The sequence below is a fragment of the Lutzomyia longipalpis genome, chromosome 1 (genome assembly GCF_024334085.1).
Source record: "Lutzomyia longipalpis isolate SR_M1_2022 chromosome 1, ASM2433408v1".
Lineage (NCBI taxonomy): Eukaryota > Metazoa > Arthropoda > Insecta > Diptera > Psychodidae > Lutzomyia > Lutzomyia longipalpis.
Window position 1 is genome coordinate 26,253,936 of NC_074707.1, and position 22,728 is coordinate 26,276,663.

The window sequence follows — 22,728 nt, forward strand, 5'->3', positions numbered from 1 at the left end:
AAATATAATACTTTATAAAAAATAAAACTTAAAGCTTAAAATATAAAACATATACACATTTAATGTTAAAAAGATTTTGATTATGTTTGATATTGAAGCATTGGAGCTGACAGATTAGGGTGATGAGAGCTGTTCATTCGTAGAGCTGATAAGCTTTTATTGTACCATTCATCTTCTGCGGACATTCCTGCAAGACAGTTTCCAGTTAATTGAGTGTTAATATATTTTTATAATTAGGTAGGTACTTAAAAATATTATTTTAAAATAATTTTAGTAGCAATTTATCAGTTAAAATTATCAGCATTGACTCGTCATAATAAGTCATTCTCAGTTTTATTTTTTCCTAAGGTAAGAGTTAAACTGGGTGATTAATTAAACGGAAATAACTGTAATAGCTTATACTCTTAATAACTATAAAATAACATATTCCTTAATATTTAAAGGATAAATATTTGTCTATCTGTGGCAAATGAACTCATCTAATACGGTTGAGCCGATTGTGATGAAATTTGGTATAGAGATTTCCTAAATTTTCCACATATTAGCAACCCACATAGATTTATAAATAAACCATTTAAAGATTTTATTCAGATGGAATATGATAAAATCTAAATAATACTACATATATAGCAAAATATTTATCTATGCATGTTGGTATAGTACTACGTACTTAGAAACATATCTACATATGTATGTATATATTATGTGAACTTACATAGTAGGTATATACTTCATATTTTGAAGTGCTGGAAGATATATTTTCTTCAATATTATCCCCTGCGGAAATAGCAATTTTCTAAGACGTGCTCTGGCAAATATTGCTTCGTCTCTAAGACGAAAATATCATATTTCCCCAATTTTGTCCCTAATCCATATCTCACTCGAACAAATTTTGCCTTGAAGTCTTTACAAAAATATACATGTCTGAAAGTCTGAGATTATTTTCTCAATTTCACATACTTAACTTTCAGTAAATAAATTTTTCTTTTTGTTTTTTTTTTTAATGTTGTCCATATAATTTAATATTTGATATTGCTTTCTGGACGTCTTATACTATAGAATTATCTATAGGTATATGTTCATCCAAACATTTTCAATGATTTCATAATAATACTTCACAATATGAAGAACCCATTTAATTATAAAAATTCAAATTAACACTTAGATGCTTTATATTTCTTATTTAAATTTATTTTTATGGTCACATTTGGGGAAATCAATGCCCCAAAACTATATTCAAATGTTATTTCTTCTCTTCTAATGAAAATTGAAAGGATTATTTTTTCAAGAATGAAATATCTATGTTATTTGATTATTCTAGTTAGTGTTACATTTTGTGATTATCACCAAGTCCAATGCTGAAATCGTTGAGAATTCTGACCATATCAGATCGGGCCTAAACTTGGTATGAGCTCGTTTTAGAAATCCAAGTTTACGAAAATAAGGGTGGAAAAAAATGATACGGCTAGCCTGCCTGCCTGGATCCCAAACATTGCCTTTATATCTCGAAAACGCTAACAGAGAGACTTTCGGTTTGAAGTTTTCTATAGAAATGTGAGTACATATATATATTTTTTATTTTCATAATTCAATATGGTCTTCAAATATGGTCTTGTGTATATCTTCAAAGTCTTAAGTGTAGTACCTTCCGTTCTGCTTGTCCGATTTTGCTAAATCAGTATTACATTGAAAGTTTTGCAAAGCTCAAAAATTTTCTAGAATATCAGAAATATCAAAAACCATTCTCGAGGACAAAATAATGCCAAAATTGTTTTTGAAAAACAAATAGCCGCAATTTTGTGTTCAGGTGACTTTGAAAATTATCTAAATTTAAATCAAATTGTAGCATATTTCAAGACCTTCCCAAAATTTGTCAAGAAATTGCTGTAGGTCTTATAGAACCAGAGTTATGAAATTTTTTATCCATCAATTTCCTGAATTTTACAAAAAAAATCAGTTTTGGGACTTCTACTACTCACAAATCAAATTAACATGCTGTGGGACACCAACTTAAGAGGACGCGTTATGATTTACTTTTGTTTTATTTTTACATATCATATAGATACCTTTATACTAACCACGCCTTCGGTGGGTGTATACTTTACTTCCCCTAATAATAACTTATTTGTGCTTATGAAGAGTTTATCAGCAGGAATTCTTTCTTTTTTTTTTCAGTGTAAAAATTTTTAATTGTAAATTCTCTGAAATATCTCTCTCATCAATCAATAAAAAAAAGTTATAGATCAAACTTACCCATTGTATCCTGCCGTACATTAACCGACCCCATATTCGTGCTATGTGTCATCGAGAATGGTTGAGTCATGCCAGGATAAGAAGTGGCACCCATTTGAAAAAGATCCTGAAATTTAAAATACGTAGATTCTTCATTAAAAATCCTACAAGACGAAAATATTCGCGAATATTTAACGTACTTGTGGGTATCTATTTATTGAGTTTGGGTGGGGATATGGTTGATATCCTCGGGAAACGCTATATCCCTGAATATTTCTCATCATCCCATTGCACGACGGTATGACTGACGGGGCGAGTGCTTTTTGGAGCTGCTTTTCTTGCTTCCGATATTTTGCGCGTCTATTTTGAAACCATACCTGAATAAATGGAAGAAATTTTGTAAATTTATTAAATGTCATTTTAATTATTCTACCTTACCTACAATGCATATGTACATTTTAATTTTTTTCTTTTATTTGCTTTTTTGCACACCCTTTTTTTGTCATGAAAATCATTAATTTAAAACTTTAATGAAAATTGCAGAGGTGAAAAATTGTGAACTACACCTCAAATTGAAGGTGAACGGTATGGGATGCTGTGAGGAGCAAAATAAAGAAAAGTAGAAAAAGGCGCGGTAAACGTCTACTAAACATAAGCAACGCCATCGCATCATCCTGCTTCGTAGCAGAACCCCAGAAGAGGGAAACTTGCAAGTCTATGCCATCAAATGGATCCTTAATTCAATTACTCCGCCTTCGGATTCCTACATTCCCTATTTCATTTCTATTTTCACATCAATCTCTTCTACATCCATCCATTTTGCGCCCAACCTCCCCACGCTTTTCGTCTCATGTTTCTGAGGAAAGGAAGACAGAGGAGGATATAAAACATTGTATGCGGCCATATTACCTACATAAGAAACAGTATATAGCTCTTCTTTTTTACCATCATCCAACTGTCGAAAATACATTCATACACTCAACGTTATATATTAACATTCTCTCAAACCAAAGTCATATCTTTTTGCCTAAGCTCAAGAAATTGCGCCACCCAACGTGTCTAATAAAGAGAGGAATAGAGAAAATTTTCAAGGGATGACCACAAAGAGGGTCATCAAATCCTCTCTGAAAAGTTTCCTTTTGTGAAACCCATCTCGACCATCCTTTTAGCTCTTTTAGCTATTGCTATAAATTTTAATTCAACATACATGCATAATTGAAATATTAGGCAACTTTGCGCACATCGACCAACTTACTAATTAGACTTTTTTCACTTTTCTCTAGAATGGACACCCTTCATTGATTTTTACTTTTATATAAATTCAAAAGTTTTGTATAAATATTAAAGCCATTGTGGCTTATAGCGTACGAGCATACTTCCAGCTGCTTTTTTATGCATTATAATTTTTATCATACTAGTCAACCCATTTTAAGCTATAAAAGGGGGGTGTATATTAGTAGTGGGGATAAATAATGCAGTACCCCGAAAAAATTAGCTGTGATTCTTTCGAAGAAAAGAATAGCACAGCTTCTGTGTACCACCTAAAATGCAATGTTGTCCGATCGGGCTCAAACTTGGTATGAGCACGAATTAGGGTCCCCACATTCCAAAAAACGTATGCTCCAAAAAACTTTTCCGGCCGGCCGTCCGGCCGTCCGTCCGTCCGGATTACAACGCTAAATTGCAAGAGAACAGTAATAGATAGAGACTTGCGGTCAACGGCAAAGTTCATATATCGAGTGGAAGAAATCCGAATATGATGTCAAATCCACCCCCCCACCCCTCCGTCCGCCATTTTGAATAACCACCAAATTTTGTTTTCGGTATATCTCAGCCCCTATTATAGCTAGATGTCTGAAATTTTGATATGTTGTAGATGCCATCAAGACCTTTCCAACGATACCTCATTTTCGAAAATCGGTCAAGCCGTTTAGTCAATATGGCCGCCACAATTTTTCATCGAAAATCGACCATAACTCGAAAACGGCTTGACCGATTTTGATCAACCCGGGCTCAAATGAAAGATCTCAACAAACCCTACAACTCTCTAGAACATCCGAAGTTTCTAAAGTGACCGCTAGGGGGCCTAAAATTAAAAACAAAATTTTCGATTAGTTTTCGATGAATATCTCGAAAACTGTACGATAGATTTGGATGAAATTTCAGTATGTTATAGTTGACTATATTATCTAGCTCCATGCCAAAAATGAAGAAAATCTATGTCGCCGTTCTCGAGATATAGCCTTTCAAAGTTGGCATGTCATATCTCGGGTTCTACAAGTCCGATTTTAATCAACTCAAGCGCAAATGAAAGGTTTCGTGAAGCCCTACAAATGTCTAGAACATTGCAAGTTCGAGAAATGACCGCGAGAGGCGCTAAAGTCAATATTGTGCATATCCAAAATTTTTAAGTCTAAATATCTCAAAAACTGTACTATGCATTTCGTTAAAATTTCAGTATGTTATAGCTGAGGTCAATACCTTTCCATTAACAGGTTATTTAAGAAAATCTATGGAGCCGTTCAGGAGATATAATGGTTTTAATTTTTTATTTAATTAATACGCAAACTCTTAGGCGCCCCGCGAAGCGGGGCGCCTTATATATAAGGTATATGAATATAAATGCAAAGTAAAATATAACGGTAAAATATAAATATATATAGTTGCATGTTTAATTAGTACGCTAACTATTTGGCGCCCCGCGAAGCGGGGCGCCTTATATATAAGGTATAAAAATGTAAATGTAAATGCAAAGTAAAATATAACGGTAAAATATAAATATATATAGCTACATGGTACAGATTAAGGAGAAAAGGGAATGTACATGGTAAGTTTCACTTACGGGCTGTGATTCTTCCTTCAGAGGCCAAGTTAAATATATGTAAATGCAAAGTCTAATAGATAGCTGCAGAGTATGGATTAATCAGAAAAGGGAATGTACTGGTAAGTTTCACTTACGGGCTGTGATTCTTCCTTCAGAGGTCAGTCTAAGTGTGATATTTGATATAAGTTTGGTGGTGCAAACTCTGGGGAAGGATGACTCGCGCCACGAATCACAGCCAATGCGCGAGTTAGCCTTCCCCCAGAGTTTGCACCACCAAACTTATATCAAATATCACACTTAGACTGACCTCTGAAGGAAGAATCACAGCCCGTAAGTGAAACTTACCAGTACATTCCCTTTTCTGATTAATCCATACTCTGCAGCTATCTATTAGACTTTGCATTTACATATATTTAACTTGGCCTCTGAAGGAAGAATCACAGCCCGTAAGTGAAACTTACCATGTACATTCCCTTTTCTCCTTAATCTGTACCATGTAGCTATATATATTTATATTTTACCGTTATATTTTACTTTTTTAAAATAAAATGTACGGGTAAGCTGACCAAGCTTACGAGAGCTGTGTTTCTTTCAGTGTACCAATTTTGTGAGAGCAAACTAGAACCCGAATTTGTTTAAATACATGCAAAGTCGGGAAAAGTTGAAAAGTCATCCCCCAAGAAATCTTTAAAACGCCATATCTCGGGAACGGCTCCATAGATTTTCGAGTTTGAGCTATCGTTGGAAAGGTCTTAACCTCAACTATAATATATTAAAATATGAAGTAAATCGATAATGGCATTTTCGAAATATTCGAGTTCGAAATTTTCGAAAATTTTGATTTTGACTTTAGCGCCGCTCGCGGTCATTTCTCGAACTTGCAATGTTCTAGACATTTGTAGGGCTTCACGAAACCTTTCTTTTTCACTTGAGTTGATCAAAATCGGACTTGTAGAACCCGAGATATGACATGCCAACTTTGGAAGGCTATATCTCGAGAACGGAGACATAGATTTTCTTCATTTTTGGCATGGAGCTAGATAATATAGTCAGCTATAACATATCAAAAAATGAAGCAAATCGATAATGGCGTTTTCGAGATATTAATCGAAAACTCATCGAAAATTTTGTTTTTGATTTTTGGCCCCCTAGCGGTCACTTTTGAAACTTCGGATGTTCTAGAGAGTTGTAGGGTTTGTTGAGATCTTTCATTTGACCCCGGATTGATCAAAATCGGTCAAGCCGTTTTCGAGTTATGGTCGATTTTCGATGAAAAATTGTGGCGGCCATATTGGCTAAGCGGCTTGACCGATTTTCGAAAATGAGGTATCGTTGGAAAGCTCTTGATGGCCCCTACAACATATAAAAATTTCAGATTTTTAGTTATTACAGGGGCTGAGATATTGCGAAAACAAAATTTTGAGGTTATCCAAAATGGCGGACGGGGGGGTGGGGGGTAAAATTTGACATCATAATCGGATGTCTTCCGGTCGATATTTAAACTTTGCCGTTTACCGCAAGTCTCTATCTATTACCGTTCTCTTGCAATTTAGCGTTAGGTTCCGGCCGGCCGGCCGGACGGACGGACGGACGGACGGACGGCCGGAAAAAAAATTTTTTGGCGCATACGTTTTTTGAAATGTGGGGAACCTAATTCGTGCTCATCCCAAGTTTGAGCCCGATCTGACGACTTTCGATTTTGCTCGGTACACAAAAGCTGTGTCTGAAAGAAACACAGCTAAAATTCCCGTTATCTGACCCTTCAGCAGGTAGAAAATGGGGAAAAATCAATTTTTCTGTGGGGACGCTATGAAGGGGGGAGGGGGCGGAATCCCATATAGCGCTTGCAACTCGTATTGACCCCCTCTACCCCCATACCAAATTTCATCAAGATCGGTCCAGCCATTTCGGAGGAGTTCATGTGCCACAGACAAACTTTTCAGCTTTATATATTAAGAAGATGTCATATTCTGTTAGAAAACCACAGTAGTTTTTATAACGATTTTTGGGTCATACCCTGACCCAAAACGAAAATGCTGGGGAAATCATCTAAACGGATGGAACCCGTAATAAAATTAATAATAAAACGAAAATGATTTTTTAGAGATACTTCTAGTTAATATTTTTCGATGCTTTCTTCGCCAGTATAAAGCTAAAGGATCAACCTTTCAAGATATATTTTTTTGATTCGTCCATTTAATAGGGATTTTTTGCATCAAACTTGAGGAAAATTGTTCAATTTTTAGCACTTTGAAAATCGGCTTTTTTTTGTATTTTCTAATTTTCCAATAGATCGACTTGAATCTTATAAATTTAATAAATAACAAGAAAAAATTGCTTTATTCGAACCTTGAAAATCGAACCAATTTTCCAAAACGCTTTTCCAAACTTTTTGGGTCAGCATATGACCCAATGGGCGGGAAGGGATACAAAACGCGTAATTTTTGACAGTTCATTTCTCATACATAAACAGGGTGGTGAAATGGCTGGATGAGCCACGTTCTTTAGTGATTTCAGTGATTTCCTGGCCAGAATCTCTGGCCAGGACGTATTCTGATAGAGGATTGATATCCTCCTTAATTGTTTTGTTTAGTTTTATTCATTTTTGCCATAAATAAGTGAAATTGAACGCAAAACCGTGACAAAGTACGGGATTTCAGTGTCGTGGAGTGACTGTGAACCACGAATTTCACTGATTTGAGATTTCCTGGCCAGAATCTCTGGCAGGGATGTGTTTTGATGGAGGATTGGGTATCCTCTTTTACTGTTCTATAAAGTTTTATTCAAATATGTGGTGAATAAGTGGTAAATTGACCGTAAAATCGGTGCAAGGTGCGTGTTTAGAGAAACCTTTACCTGGGGATGACACTGAAAATCCCGACCAAACCACTTCTGGTCGGTCGGATTCTCATTGTATTTCATCACAGGGTGCTTCTGAGGCATCTTGGGGACATCATTACCGGTCACGGACACACAATGCTTCTTATATGTGAGTACCAAAAATCCGTGTTTTGTATCCCTTGCGGTTCATTGGGTCATACGTTGAGCCATAGGTTATCCCGGAAAATCTATAAGTTGGAAAATTTTTTTTCGACTAAAATCTGTATAATTAGGCCCAATGAGTTGAAAAACAGCAAAATTTCCAAAATCGGCCTAACAGTTTAGGCGCGGACCTTAAAGGGTTAAAAAGTCAGTGTAGTTATTATAATATTGGAACTTGAGAGATTCAAAGTGCATTAAGCTGTACCCATACTTCAGCGTCAAAAGACGCTGTTGCTTGGTTAGGCCTTTAAGAACAACATTAAGTGTAACAAATAATCTTTAATTTTTTTGATTAACTAAATTATAGTAAAGTTCGTCAATAAAATCTTTTGATATTTCAAAAAAAAACATGAACACAGATTTCTCACCGATTGTACTGTGTGGAAATCGTGATATCTTTTTTTTCCCTATACGTACAACCAGGATCCATCCTACCTACAATATAAAATGAGCAGAGTTGGTTAATGTTATAAACAAACTGCGTCAGCATAATTTTTATAGAAATCTGTAGATATTAATAGATATCCCGAAAATACCAAATAATTTAATTATTGTCCTTAGTAGGGGAGGACGGGGCTAATAAAGTCACTTTAGGGGTTGGTAAAAGCCTAAAATATTATATTTCCTAACTAGATAAAACAAAATGATCTGAGAAAGAGTTACAGGGCAGTAAATTTCCTAAAGAAATGAGCTACCTGTACATTTCGCTCAATCTATTTGGGAAATATGATATTTTGAGCTATTTCTAAACCCTTAAGTGACTTTTTTAACCCCGGTCTCCCCTATTCAATATAAAATTGACTTTGTTTTTCAAAATTACATTGAATGTTCTTTGAAAATTTTCTGAATTATTCAAATTAAAAATATAACACTAAATACTTTTAATGGAACGGTTTTCGCATGTGCCTTTTAAATGCTTTTGTGCTTTACTCTATAGAAAATCGCATAATTCTACAGAACTATTTTCCCGATCATTCATTGTCTGATTTAAATTATATGGTTTTAAAACCAAAGTGCCAGAATCCAAACTTATAGACAAAGTAATTTTGCCAAATTATCCTATAAAGATTCTGTTTTTTTCTTTGTGACACATTCATTTGAGGTCCCAAACTGTACAGTAGCTCTACTACTGTACGTACATACAGAAAGTTACTTACAATATTTATTTTGTGTATCATAAAAATTGAGAAAGCATACAGGTAGTTATTTGGATATTTACTCTTTAGGTGAGCGAATAAATCTATATACAAAAATATTGATATGCTTCCTGTATTGACGTAAAAAAGGAAATGTATTGAATTTATATGTGATTTGTGCAATTCTCCCTATTTTTCGATTCAACAGCTGAGCAATAGAAAAAAACCGCCAGGAAATATAGTCATACAATTGAATGCGTTCTTACATCAATTTCACCCCATATTCAACTTCATGGAAATGTATGTAGTACATTAGAATATTACCTGAATATTCAGATTTTTTTCTCTCATGAGTACATCTCTGAAGAAAATAGGATTGAAAATTAATTTAATGAATGTTTCATGTGTACAATATAGAGAGATGGTGTAATGGAGAAAGAAGAAATACATATAAGAAATTCTCTTCATCTTTGCCATAAAAGCCCATAACATGTTTGTATGTATGCATACATATGTATGTATGTACCTATAACATAATGTACAATGTACATGCTATGTCAGAGATAAGAGAATTTTAAATACACACGACAACAATATCTTCTAAAATCGCATAAATTGTTCATTTTTGTTCTTCAAGAACACGTTATTGAATTAAGGATTTATCACAGCACTTATTTTGCACGCCCAATACATTTGGGTGTGCTCTTTTTTGTCATCCCACACGATCCAACAGAGCTGTTGCATTAGTGAGCCCACACTTTTTTTAGATATAAAAGGGAATATATGGTGCACAACTGTTAGATTTTCTGATTGTGCCACCCTCTGTTTCACGATATCCCCTCAATCAAAGGCATTTGCCTCAAATTTTGCACATCAAAGTACTTACAAGTTGAATGCCATGGGAGGGAGAAAAAGTGCGAGGAAAAGGGATGCTTTTCAAGGAAGGAGCCAATAATTTCATCGATTTTCAATTCCATTTACATGATATTTATATATTTATTTATATTAATAAACTCACCTGTATTCTAGCTTCGTTTAATTTGGTTGTTCTCGCCAACTCTTCCCTGCAGTAAATATCTGGATAATGGGACTTTGCAAAAGCGGCTTCCAGTTCGGCCAGTTGCTCCTATTTTTCAGGAAATGTAGATGTAAACATGTATATCCAATTAAATTTAGATCACGATTGATGATAGTAATACCTGGGTAAAGGTTGTTCGATGCCGTCTTCTTGCTGGTGTTGGACATGACGCCGTGGTCGGTGTGTGTCCGGCATGCTGAGGCAAAGACGACACCCCACTTCCTGGAGACGATACACTTCCGGAAACCGACGACAGTCCAGAGTTTGGCTCAGGTTTTAATTTCTTAAATGCACCTTCAGCTGAAAAGATAAATATAAATATTAGTTACTATTTTTCAATAAGCCTTAGGTCCCTTAGGTACTAATAATTAGTAGGTACCTTTTGAAAAAAAAACATTCAACTATGAATCTTAGTGAAGTTCAATTAATAGTTGTTAGACTGGCATTCCATTTATATGATAAAGAAAGATCTGTTTGTTGGCAATCGTCCGTTCTATACAGCAATACAAATCTACACCGTTGGTACAGAATTTGGTACAGACGCCTCTTATGTCAGGCGGTTTCAGATGACCGTATTCATTTTTCTCCCAAAGACCCCCTTCAGAACCCCCATACAAATTTCATTCATTTTTTGGGAATTTTTGAATTTGCCGCCTGAAATGTTGTATGAAAATAATTTCTTCTCTTTCCAAAATTAGTTTTCGGGACTGATAAGCGGACCTAATATACTTAAAAACCATCACATTTTTTTCTCTCTAAAATTTTTGCGAACAAATCCCCGTGAAGCGGTGCGGGGAAAATTGGAGCAAAGGAAAATTTACCTCGTAATCTTAATATATAAAGCTGAAAAGTCTGTCTGTTTGTCTGTGTGTGGTACATGAAATTTGGTATGGGGGTAGAGGGGGTCAATACGAGTTGCAAGCGCTATACGAGATTCCGCCCCAACCCCCCTTTCTAGCGCCCCCACAGAAAAATTGATTTTTTCCCATTTTTCTACCAGCTGAAGGGTTATATAACGGGATTTTTTTTTTATTTTGAAAATTTTTCGGGGTGCCCTATTATTCATGGCCCTTACTAATATACGCCCTTCTTTTACAGCTTAACCCTCCGTATCCTATGAAGGGTAGGTGACCGACCCCAGAGCTATATTTCGATTAAATGCGCTTACTTCTTAAAGGTATAGAACTAAGCTTCTGTGAATAAATTCCTTGGTTATATGAGAAGATTCTGCAAAAATTTGAGGTCAATCAAAAAAAAGAAAGAAAAGAAGAAAAGTTTTTAACACTAATGTAAGAAGAGGGAATTCAAAAATTTGGGTTACGGTCAAATTTATTCCTTTTTCTCTTCGCTTTGTCATTGTCACTCTTTGTCTCTAGAAAGAAGATTCCAACCTCAAAAAACTTATTGAAAAATTTATTAAAAAATCCATTTAAAAATTATTTTTGCGTTATAAAGTGAACAAAAGACTTCTTAGGGAGTACCAAGAAGTCTATTAAAGCTCATATGATCGAAAGAATTTGCTTTTTTATGAACAATTCTATGGGGTCAGTCAGCTACCCCAATAGTAATGCGCGCAAGTGTTTTGGTCACAGTAGGACGGAGGGTTAAAATTGAGTTTGCTCACCCGTGATTGGGGGCTCGGGTTGACTAATCTTAACCTTTAACTCTTAACCTAACCCTTAACTCTTAAACAGCTCACCGAGTTTTTCTTCATTTTAAAAACGAGGTAAATTATAGTTCAGCTCTAATTTACCTCGCCCCGCTTTGCGGGGATTTATTGCGCTTCATGCAAATTTTAGATGGAGAGAATAATTGAGATAAAAAAAAAGGTTCAATAGAAAATTTATTAGTTGGTAAAAACCGCCTAGTATCAATTGTCTTTGTAACAAATTCATCATCGGACCAACGGTTTGGAAATGCAAAGCTGGACAGGAACGAAATCCTTTCTTTATTATATAGATTTTTCGGGTACTTTATTATTCACCCTCCCCCCCCTTCCCCCCAAAATAATATATTGCCCCTATTATAGATTCAAATAGAATTTTCTCACATATGAATAGGGGTTCGGGTTGACTAAATAATATATTTTAATATATAAGATGAAATTATTGTCCCTCCTCATAGCGCTTTCACGTAAAAGTCATTTTTACTTTAGGACTATTTATCGTGCTAAAAGGTTGATAAAAGATCCTGATGGTTTTCAAAGTATGATATTTAATCGTTATCAATTTCGTATATGTTCTGCCGAAGCAAGAACAATTTATCAATTTATACACATCACTCTCATTGTCAGTCTATTTTTTTTTTGATATGACTCTACAATTACACAAAATACGTAGGAGAACGTAGCCCAATTCGGACCTCTTAAGGCCTTTTTCAATCAGTTTTTACTTAAAATCGATAAAACTTTAAATGTAGAAAGTAATGGGATTTAAAAGAGCATTAAATTGGCTATAGAATGGTACCAAAAAGAATATTGCTTTATATTCTTATCTCATTTTTTCTCATTCTACACGGACCTTTGGAGGTCGGAATTGGGCCACGTTCCCCTAATATTACTTTTTATGTTACTTTCCAAAAATTTTCCAAAGCATTGAATTACTGGCACGCTTAATGAAATCTCACATTGACTATGGGCTGGAAAAAAAGTCCTTTCATACGGTACTTCCAACCCCTTTAAACACTTGTTCCGACGATTGATTCACCGCAGGAAGTAGTTTAAGGTCGTGGATTAAATATTCTTCTCACTTTAACAAGCTTTAACAAACTTTTCTCTCTTATGCATCTTAATATATAAAGCTGAAATGTTTGTTTGTCTGTGGCACATGAACTCCTCCGAAACGGCTGGGCCGATCTTGATGAAATTTGGTAGGGGAGTAGAGGGGGTCAATACGAGTTGCAAGCGCTATATGGGATTCCGCCCCAACCCCCCTTTATAGCGCCCCCACAGAAAAATTGATTTTTTCCATTTTCTACCTGCTGAAGGGTCAGATAACGGGATTTTTTTATTTAAAAAATTTTTCGGGGTACCGTATTATTCAATTCATCCCCCTTACTAATATACGCCCCCCTTTTATAGCTTAAAATGGAGTTTGCTCACACGTGATTGGGGGCTCGGGTTGACTAGTATATTTATATTTGAGATTGGATAAAATGATAATTTCAAAAGACATAGAGAAAATTAGGTGCTCCATTTTAGAATAACACTTATATATTGTTCTTATTCATACCTCTGATATCAAAAGCAGATTAAAAGCATATGTGCTTGAATAAAATAAAAATTTCATAGATAGCCAATATACGTAAAGTACCTTAGGATGTTGCATCGAAACCAAATGTAAAATTCTATTTAAAGTTATTATGATTTGAACGACGAAGTGTTAATGAAATCAATTTATTCTACAGCCGTTTTGGTAATTTGGTCCCAAAATTCCATTTTCATGAAATGCATCCACATTCCCGTAATTTTGCGGTTGTTTGTGGTAAATTTTCATTATGATGTGTTTGTTGCTGTTATCACTTCTTGAATGTGCGGTAATTTTGCAATGCTATAATTTTTATTTTTTAAATTAACTTTAAATGTTTACAAGATATTTTATTTTACATTTTTAAATGGATTTTATCGACTTTAGTTATCTCATGTTTTAAATTCATACTAAATATTTAGTGTATTCTAAACTTATTACTGCTTATTATGTATATACATATGTAAATCTATAAAGAATATGTCTTACGAACCCAATCATTATTAAAAAATTCTTGTAAATGTAGCCCATTCATCTGGTACCATGTTCAAATCTCACAAACCCTCTATTCGTGTCTTTTATTCAGACTCATTTATCCCTTAATTCTTTACTAATTCTACGTTAACCATATGCCTATAAAATTCATTCTGTTGCTCTTCGCTTTGCTTTTTTTTCAATGGCTTTTGATATATCGCAACAAAGTGCCGCTGCAAACTCTCGTCGACACCTTTTGATTGTGTTTCTGACACACGAGGGTGCTTTAACTTCTCATCCCCTAATATCCCATTCCACCCTTCAACATATAATCCATATACATATTTTATTACAATATTTGAAAAATCCCCTCGGCATTTCAACATACATACATATAACGTAGTTGCAACAGATTTATGGTGAGTGCTCCTACAGTGCCAGTTCTAAGATGTAACCGGCAAGTGCGACTCACTTGCCAAAGTACAATTACATCACATTAATCTGATTGAGAAATTAACTCAAGAGTTAAAAAAATCACGCTGTAGTAAACTTTAGAAGTTAGAGCCAGGGACTTCTGGGCCTCGATGTACTGGCTTGTGGTGGCCAAGCGTTCTTAGCTACGTTTCTTTTTGATGTGTTTTAGTAAACGTCAAAATATCTGACCCCTCAGATGGGGCCCAAACTTACAAGCGCGTTCAAACATTCCATCATATGAAAATGGTGGTGGATCTTTCCAGCCACACTGTAAGTCAAAATTTCGTTATCATTACTAAAACTGGCACTGACTGGACTTTAGTAAAGAAATTTAGTAAAGAATTTTTACTAAAATTTTTAATAATTGCCCAAAACGAAAAATTTTAGTTCTCTCAACAGAATATTTAGTTATGACTATTAAAATGTTTTACGTCTGTATACTACTAAAGTTTAGGAATGCCAACATAAATTTTCGTACACATAACTATTTGTCATAAATTCTTGGATTACTAAAATTTAGCTATGCCAACTGGAAATCCAGTTTTTTTACCAAAAATTTAAAAATTTGATTTTCATAAAAAATCGTTTTTTATTTCACTTTAATTCATAGTACATTTTATACAATATTCATAATTAGCTGTAATTCTTTTTTACATAGGCAGTTATACTTAAATTTTAATTTACATTTAGAAGACATTTTGTTAAAAAAAATGCAGTCCTTTAAACTACATCAATCATATTTTGTGATATAAATAATTGAACTTTTGATAACATAAAACAATTTTTAATAAAATGGATGTCTCTTTTACCCCGTTTTGTTAAAACAAAAAGAGAATGTGTCCAGTGAAGTTGGGCAATTTTTTGAAGTGTCCACATCATTCAGCGTCATTTTCCTCCAAAGTTCCCCTCTTCATAGAATCGAGAAAGTCCTGCTTTTTATGTCAGTTGACGAAATCTGTTAAAAAAGTTACATTAAAATTAATTGTCTGATATAATAAATTTTTAATACATAATTTTATGAACAATGTTTTTACCTTTAAACTTCAATTCTCGCGAATTGATTTCCTCTATCCTATTTTAATCAATATTTGTGATCAGCATGCTTTATCCAGGTACTGATAGAAGGGCTTCAATGAGAATAAGATCCATGTTCCTTTTGTTCATTGTCGTTTGATTAACTAACTGCAAGGTAGTAAAATCATAGAATTAGTTTTGAATAAAAAGTTGATAAATTTATTGGAAACAGATTGGTAAATTAATGATTATAAATTATACAAATAATACAGTACCTTTTCGTGTTTATCCTATTTCTTCAACCGAATTTTTCACAATTCGATTATGGGTTTACAGCGTGTAAGATGGGTCATATGCGCTCATTCGGTGAAATCTGTTAAATATGAACAAGAATTAATATTTCGGATTTTATAAATTTTCGGATCAAATTAATTTTGTAGATAGGTATTTACCTTCGGAAAACTAACAAGGTACAGACTGAATGGCTTCGTTGAGAATAAGATCCATACATCTCTCCTATTTATTGTATGTAGTCTGATTTACTGCAAGATAATAAAATCATATAATTAGTTGATTGAATTTAAAGTTGATAATTTTATTTATTGCAAATCAATTCGTAATATAAAGAATTGTTATTCATTTAAATTATACAATACCTTGTCATGTTTATCCTTTTTTTTAACAATCGGATTTTCCACAATTTTCACTCTAAAAACTACTATAAAAATTGATTAAATTTACTTTTCACATATCTCACTGATTGAAGACAAAATATTTTGCGTACTTTCGATGGAAAATTCCACAAAGAACTGAATATTGTGAAATACTTAAGAGGGTGCTGAGGAGAAAAAATTGTGTGTGGGTAGGAAAGGGTGAGAAAAAATGAGACCTCCGGTATATGTGTTGGATATGTGCCACAAAGAAATCTTCTGTGTGCATTTTTTCGAGACCCCGGCACCCTAATAAAACAATAAAAATAGTTTGAGCTGAAACATCTTGCATTCGAACAAAGATAATATATAAAAGACATTGCGTTGCTAATATTTTCGCAAATTAACTTGATCAGAAAAAATTATTATAAATAGATAAAGAGGAAATAAAAATTGTAATTTTTTGCTAAAAAATTAATTGTTATCAAAATTTGTCAATTTAGTGATATCAACTAAATTTTTGATTGGCATGGCTAAACTTTAGTAAAAGAAGACAAAATAATTGTAGTCATCAATCCTAAAATTCTAGTTGACATAACTAAAGAATTTTAGTAGTTATGTCTTTACTGGAAACTTTAGTAAAGAATTTGACTAAATTACCTACTAAAGTTTAGTAAACGAGGAGTAAAACTAAAAATTTTAGTTACTTTCACTAAAAAATTCAGAGCCAAATGAAATTTTAGTAAAGATGACAAAAGATTTTAGTGATTCCAGGCAACATAACTAAAATTTTCTGTAATAACTACTAAAATTTTTAGTAATTGTTCCATTACTAAAGACTTTAGTAGCAGTTTACTAAAATTTTGACTTACAGTGCAGTCAATACTACTTGTCTTGTAATTTATGTAAAAGCTCTTTTAAGATGTGTCGTATAAAAATTCAATTTATTTGACTTAATATGGAACGAAAAATCTTTTATGAAATTTTTGTGCACTCAAAGCCGTAACAAAGTAAAGTTCTACTGAATGTTCTTAAAAAAACAAGATTTAACCGAGTGTATAAGAAAGTGAAGATGACAAGTGAAGTCTTCTAAGAAGATTTTTTTTCAGACACCGATGTCTTAAAATCTGGATTTCTTTGCAAGAAAATATCATGGAATTCGCTCTTTTAATAATTTAGTTCCGTTTTTATTGCTAGGAAATTTGGAAACACGTGTCTACAAAGAGAAGGGCTCTTTAGTTAATCCACACGATTATTGCGAACAAATGAGGTGACTTCTGACACCATCGGGCGGGACTCACCCTTGTTGTTACACTCTCAGAAAAGAAGAGTGAACTTGGGAAGAAAAATCAGTATGGGGTTTGTACATCAAACCCTCCCTTGATGCTATTATCGAAAACTCAACAATTGTCATAGAATTTCAATTGAAATCTTACAAATGATTTCCCATCAGAGTCCTATTTAGTGAAACTTGATCAACATTGCATCTGTCGCAAGAGATTGAGTGCACCAAGAGAATAACCCACTCTCTCTCCCTCCATGGAATGCTTGTGGTCCTTATCGAGCCGTCGGTGGCTAATTTGTCAATCATTATTTATGGTATTTACGGTTAGTTAGTGTGCATTTGTGTCTCAAGTCCTCTGCAAATGTGCCTCCCAAACGGACGATGGGCACAATTTCATATGGCATTTACCATTTGTATGCATGAGTATACCAAATTACTTGATATCATATGCCCCCCTAACTCCCATTTAGAAAATCATTTTAAGGGCGTCATGAAACAACCACCATTTCCATTTATGTGGTAGAATTTATGATTATGAGCTGCTCGTGGCATCGCCGACATTGAGCTATGGAAAAGGTGACGATGGGTATACCTGTTTTGTGATTCAACATCCAAAAAGGATAATATATGCAAACGATTTCTAAATGTCCGACAAATTACTTTCAGGCTTCAACATCAATGTTTCCAGAAAGCTCCGTGAGACGATCCAAGGTAGAGGCTAATATTTCATTAACCCAATTAAAAATGCAAATGTTTATTGCTAATTATAAAAGTGTATCATTAAGGTCGTGTACCACATAATTCTTAAACCAAAAATTAAAAGTGCGTAAATCCAAAATTAATTTTTCGAAATAAATGAAAATAATATTTCACTTCTGTACCTGATGTCCAATATTTTACAATTTTCACCATTCACACATTTTCAGAGTAGGGAAATAAAAGAGATAACATTTATGGCCATATAATGTATTGCAAAAGATTATAAAATTTTATACTGACTGTTTAATTGATGTGGATTTTAAAAATATTTGTTCAAAACTTTGATAGATTCATATATTTGATGCAAGATGCACTATAAAAAGTACTGGATTTTCTCACGGCCAATTCCTTATATTACTAAAATCATTTATCGTTTGTCCGATTGATAGTTTTATCTACAGTTTTCGTGCTTTTTACAGCGAAAATAAATAATTTTTTTCTGAATTTTCTTTAATTTTTTATTGTTGCACTTGCAACTCGTATTGGCCCCATCTACCTCCATACCGTAATTTATCACGATTATTACAGCCGTTTCGGAAAAGTTCCTTTTCCAGAAAAGTCTGACTCTTATTTTTTTATAATATTATGAAGTAAATTGTCGCTTCGCTGAAATTTTAGAGAGAAAAACCACTCATCAATCCCAAAAATATTTGCAAAGAAAATAAATCATTTTCATACAAAATTTCGGGCGCTGAATTAAACAATTCGCAAAAAAGCATGATGACCTGAAAGGGGACTTTAGGAAGAAAATGAATACAGCCATCTGAATCCGTTGTGGGAGGACCCGTCAATAAAATCTAATCTAATCTAATCTGAATCCGTCTGATAAAGAGCCTCTGTACCAAATTTCATCGCGATCGGGCAAACGGTGTAGAAAATAAAGAACGACAATTATCAACAAACAGACATACACGAATTGATGCGATTCCTTCCCATGTAATTCGGTGTGCGATCTTCACACATTTAGGGCTCATAAGTAATACAGCGAAGTGTAGGACTTTTATCGAGAAGTCCTTCAACTATTTTCACGTGCTGTAACATTGTGCACATTAGAAAGTTTTCAGTCAAAATCAATTGAATTAATTTGTAGAGGGACGACCGTGGGTGATGAATGGGATATTTTAAAAAACGGATTTTCGGTCTTATTCTCGGATAATTAGAATTTATTCCCGGCCAACGTTTCGGACTATTTTAGTCCTTCCTCAGGGCAAGTAATGGACAAAATTAACCACGTCAAGAAAAAACAAAAATTCACTACATCCACAACACAATCCTACTTATCCTGTCTCATTGGTGGCCAATCTGTGAGTACAGATTGGCCACCAATGAGACAGGATAAGGAGGATTGTGTTGTGGATGTAGTGAATTTTTGTTTTTTCTTGACGTGGTTAATTTTGTCCATTACTTGCCCTGAGGAAGGACTAAAATAGTCCGAAACGTTGGCCGGGAATAAAATCTAATTATCCGAGAATAAGACCGAAAATCCGTTTTTTAAAATATCCCATTCAATTGAATTAGGCGTAGACATGTCAGGGACAGTGTCAAACATTTACTTATACCGCATACCTACAGTTTCTCAAGTTTAGGACGTATGTAGTATACCTACATCATTTAATGCAGCTTAAACATATTAAGTACAATATCGCATAGCTTTATTTGTTTTCATTTAATTCATTGGGTTCTTAGACAGCAATATATAACCCCTTCAATATTCATTATTCTTGTATTCCTTATTACTTCGGAAAATGTTTCCTTTTTATTCTTAACCCGAAGAAGAAGCGCAAAAAAATCATCCAAGACACCTTTAGATAAATCCTTATTCTTCATACTACTACTTTTATTAACAAAATAAATAAATAAATTTTGTGTTTTTTTACCAAACAAAAATGTATATATGGCAAAATGTTCAAAATTGCACCTATGTACATATGTGAAAAGCATCACACTTAGCCACCTTAAAGGGACGTTTTTGTCTCATGGTTCATTTTAAAAAAAAAACTTAATTTTGTATAGATAGTTATTATTCATAAATTGAGGCTCTATCGATGTGGCATTGTAATTGATAGTTACTGAATATTTTGCGATCACAAAAAAGCACATCCGTAAGTACTTATTGAATCAGGTAGGAAGGAAAACGAAGAATATTAAAGTCTGCTTTTTTCCAAAAATTGTCAAGAATTAATACATTTGTCTCGTCGGATGCATTACCATTAAAAGGATTAAATCCTTTTGTATACGTAACATATTTAGAGTAATGTGTAAAAATATTTTTCTTTTCAGCGCAATCTATTTCTTAATATCATTTTAAGTTTTAGAATACACTTAATATTTTCACTTATTCTCATGATATTGATCGTGTGATGATTGCTAACGTGAAAAGTAAACAAATAAAAACCTACCGAAAAGATTAATCAATATTATGAAAATATGAAAAATTTCTCATTCAGGGGAACAATCTGGACACGTTAATTTTGTAGGTTAGAGGATCAAAAAGAATAAATAATGCCATTTTACCGATAAATGTATGTCAACAATGACATCGCCACTGAATTTTGTCGAATATGGAAAGAATAGATATGATTCCTTGATTTCTATTTCTAAAGCGGTATGAAATCAGCACACACGAAATTTTCCATTCCTATAATATAGAATTATATAATATAGTATAGTATTATATAATATAGAACTAATATATAGAAAAATCTGTGATATGTGTGGTGGATATACCAATTCTCATTACAGACTTAATTTGCCGTCGGATTTCCATTGAAAAAAAGTTAAAAATATTCGCAAAATAACATTTTATATTTCATTAAAAAAAGTAAGGGATAGTTTGTCAATAAGCCATTATGGTGTGGTGGCATACATTGGAAACAGTTTATGTGTTTCAATTAATCCTAAATACAAAGCTGATCCATGGCGCGTGTTGGGGATTATGGTCACCCTCGAAGAGTGGTCAGAACATAAAGCGTGTGAGGGTTTTGGCACTTATAAAGGCCATACCAACAAAGTGTACAATAGGCGATAATCTTTATTAAGCGATGAGGTCGAACTCATTGAAGAATGAAAAGGTGAAAATGGAATGTAAAAAGAACAGTAACCCCGTAAGGGGTGGGAGAATCATCTGTCGACGATGGTCAACAATTTTTTTTTACCTGCAACAGTGTGGTCCGACAAACGTGTGGGTGGCGTATGCGTTGGGGTGTGATGATGGGATGGAGCTTCTGCTAGGCCAGATGCAGGCAAACCGCCATATAGAGCATTGAAATCTTCAGGTGTACTGCTGCACTTCCGCTGGATAGGTGCCTTGTTATCGCCAGCTGACGTCGTCGATGCTGAGCGTGTGTCTTGGGTTAGACCCAACAATCGATTCTCATGCGACGATATTCCCATTAGGCGATTATCCTGGAGTGCCATGAATTTTGATTCTTGCCCTCCGTGTTGAAGATTTCCATGCGCTAATGCGTGGTCTTCAAGAAGACCCTGCTGTAAGCCTAAGAGCCCACCGACAAGATTCGGCCGTAGATCATCCATTAGCTTACCCTGTCCACACGTACCAGTCGAAAAATTGAGCTGACGACTAAAGATTGCTGGGAAGATATTAAATTGCTGCGAGTCGGGACTCGAGGGGCTTAGACCGAGGTTGGATGCAGTTCCCGTAGATGAACCACCACCTCCAGGCACTCCAGCGTTTCCGGCCGCCAGGCAATTATTTTTGAAATCCAACTTGCTGCCGGCGAAGAAGCTCTGCCGTGGCGAAGATGTACCCACCGAATTCTCCAAATGCGCCGATATATCCGGCGGTAGATACAGCTTGAAGCTTCAAATGTCTAGACAATCTTCTTAACTTTTTTTTTATATTCACGAAAGATTATGTCAATTAATCGTTCTATCACATAAACTGTCTCTTTTATAGAACTGGAGATTAAATGTGATAGTAAGAAACAAAGAAAGAGAGTTCACTAAAACATGGCACACACCTGGTAAGAATTCAAGTCAATGGATATTTCGAAGTTTACAAATTAAATTTTAATTTTTTAATTAATATGCAAAAATAGACTTTTGTAATTTTAGAAAAATATATATTATATTTAGAATATGTCTACTACACAATAGAAAATGCCTTATAAGTTTTTGCCGTAACAGAAGAGATCACTTGGAACAATTAACATTTGCCGTCACAATTGATGCACATGAATGGATAATGGCAATTAAACAAATTTAGATGTCCATTAAAACTATCCCCATTAACTGTATAATTAAAACTTCCTTCGCTTCTCTTACGGTGAACGTTACCACGGGGTATGATATGAACCAGTGGTCTGTCGGACCAAAAATGAATTCTCCAAATAACAAAATTAATGCTATGTGGATGTGTATCAAGTGTAGCTGAAAAGCTACATATAGTGCGACAAGGATCACCATACATATCTTTGCCGGAGTCTGAAACATCGGACTTGCTCTTGAACGTTGTAGAGACCACTCCGGCAGCGCTCATCTCGTACCCTGAATACT

The 22,728-nt window shown here is 34.3% G+C and overlaps 3 protein-coding genes and 1 long non-coding RNA gene across 5 annotated transcripts in view; 2 read left to right on the forward strand and 2 right to left on the reverse strand.

Annotated features, from left to right (window-relative positions):
• The window catches only part of LOC129797536 (REST corepressor), a 303,631-nt gene that overhangs the window by 9,640 nt on the left and 271,263 nt on the right, over positions 1 to 22,728 (forward strand). The gene's annotated exons all lie outside the window — the stretch shown is intronic.
• LOC129797717 (homeobox protein unc-42) lies at positions 13 to 22,028 on the reverse strand. Its single transcript, XM_055840539.1, has 6 exons — positions 21,369 to 22,028; positions 10,434 to 10,612; positions 10,253 to 10,360; positions 2,433 to 2,609; positions 2,254 to 2,359; positions 13 to 187 (listed from the first exon to the last, which is right to left on the reverse strand). Exons 1-6 carry the CDS (start codon positions 21,745 to 21,747, stop codon positions 81 to 83), a joined length of 1,056 nt encoding a protein of 351 aa, XP_055696514.1. The 5' UTR covers positions 21,748 to 22,028; the 3' UTR covers positions 13 to 80.
• Positions 7,524 to 22,728, forward strand: part of LOC129797503 (V-type proton ATPase catalytic subunit A) — a 96,231-nt gene continuing 81,026 nt past the window's right edge. The window contains exon 1 of the mRNA XM_055840155.1: positions 7,524 to 8,045. Coding sequence (XP_055696130.1) covers positions 7,919 to 8,045 — 127 coding nt within the window. The 5' untranslated portion in view covers positions 7,524 to 7,918. The remainder of the gene's footprint in view (positions 8,046 to 22,728) is intronic.
• On the reverse strand, positions 15,169 to 16,324 carry LOC129797806 (uncharacterized). Of its 2 annotated transcripts, XR_008751354.1 has the most exons (5): positions 16,176 to 16,324; positions 15,972 to 16,061; positions 15,795 to 15,892; positions 15,540 to 15,687; positions 15,169 to 15,460 (listed from the first exon to the last, which is right to left on the reverse strand). It is a non-coding gene; the product is annotated as an uncharacterized LOC129797806 (long non-coding RNA). The 2 variants fall into 2 exon arrangements; XR_008751353.1 differs by having other exon boundaries at positions 15,540 to 15,892.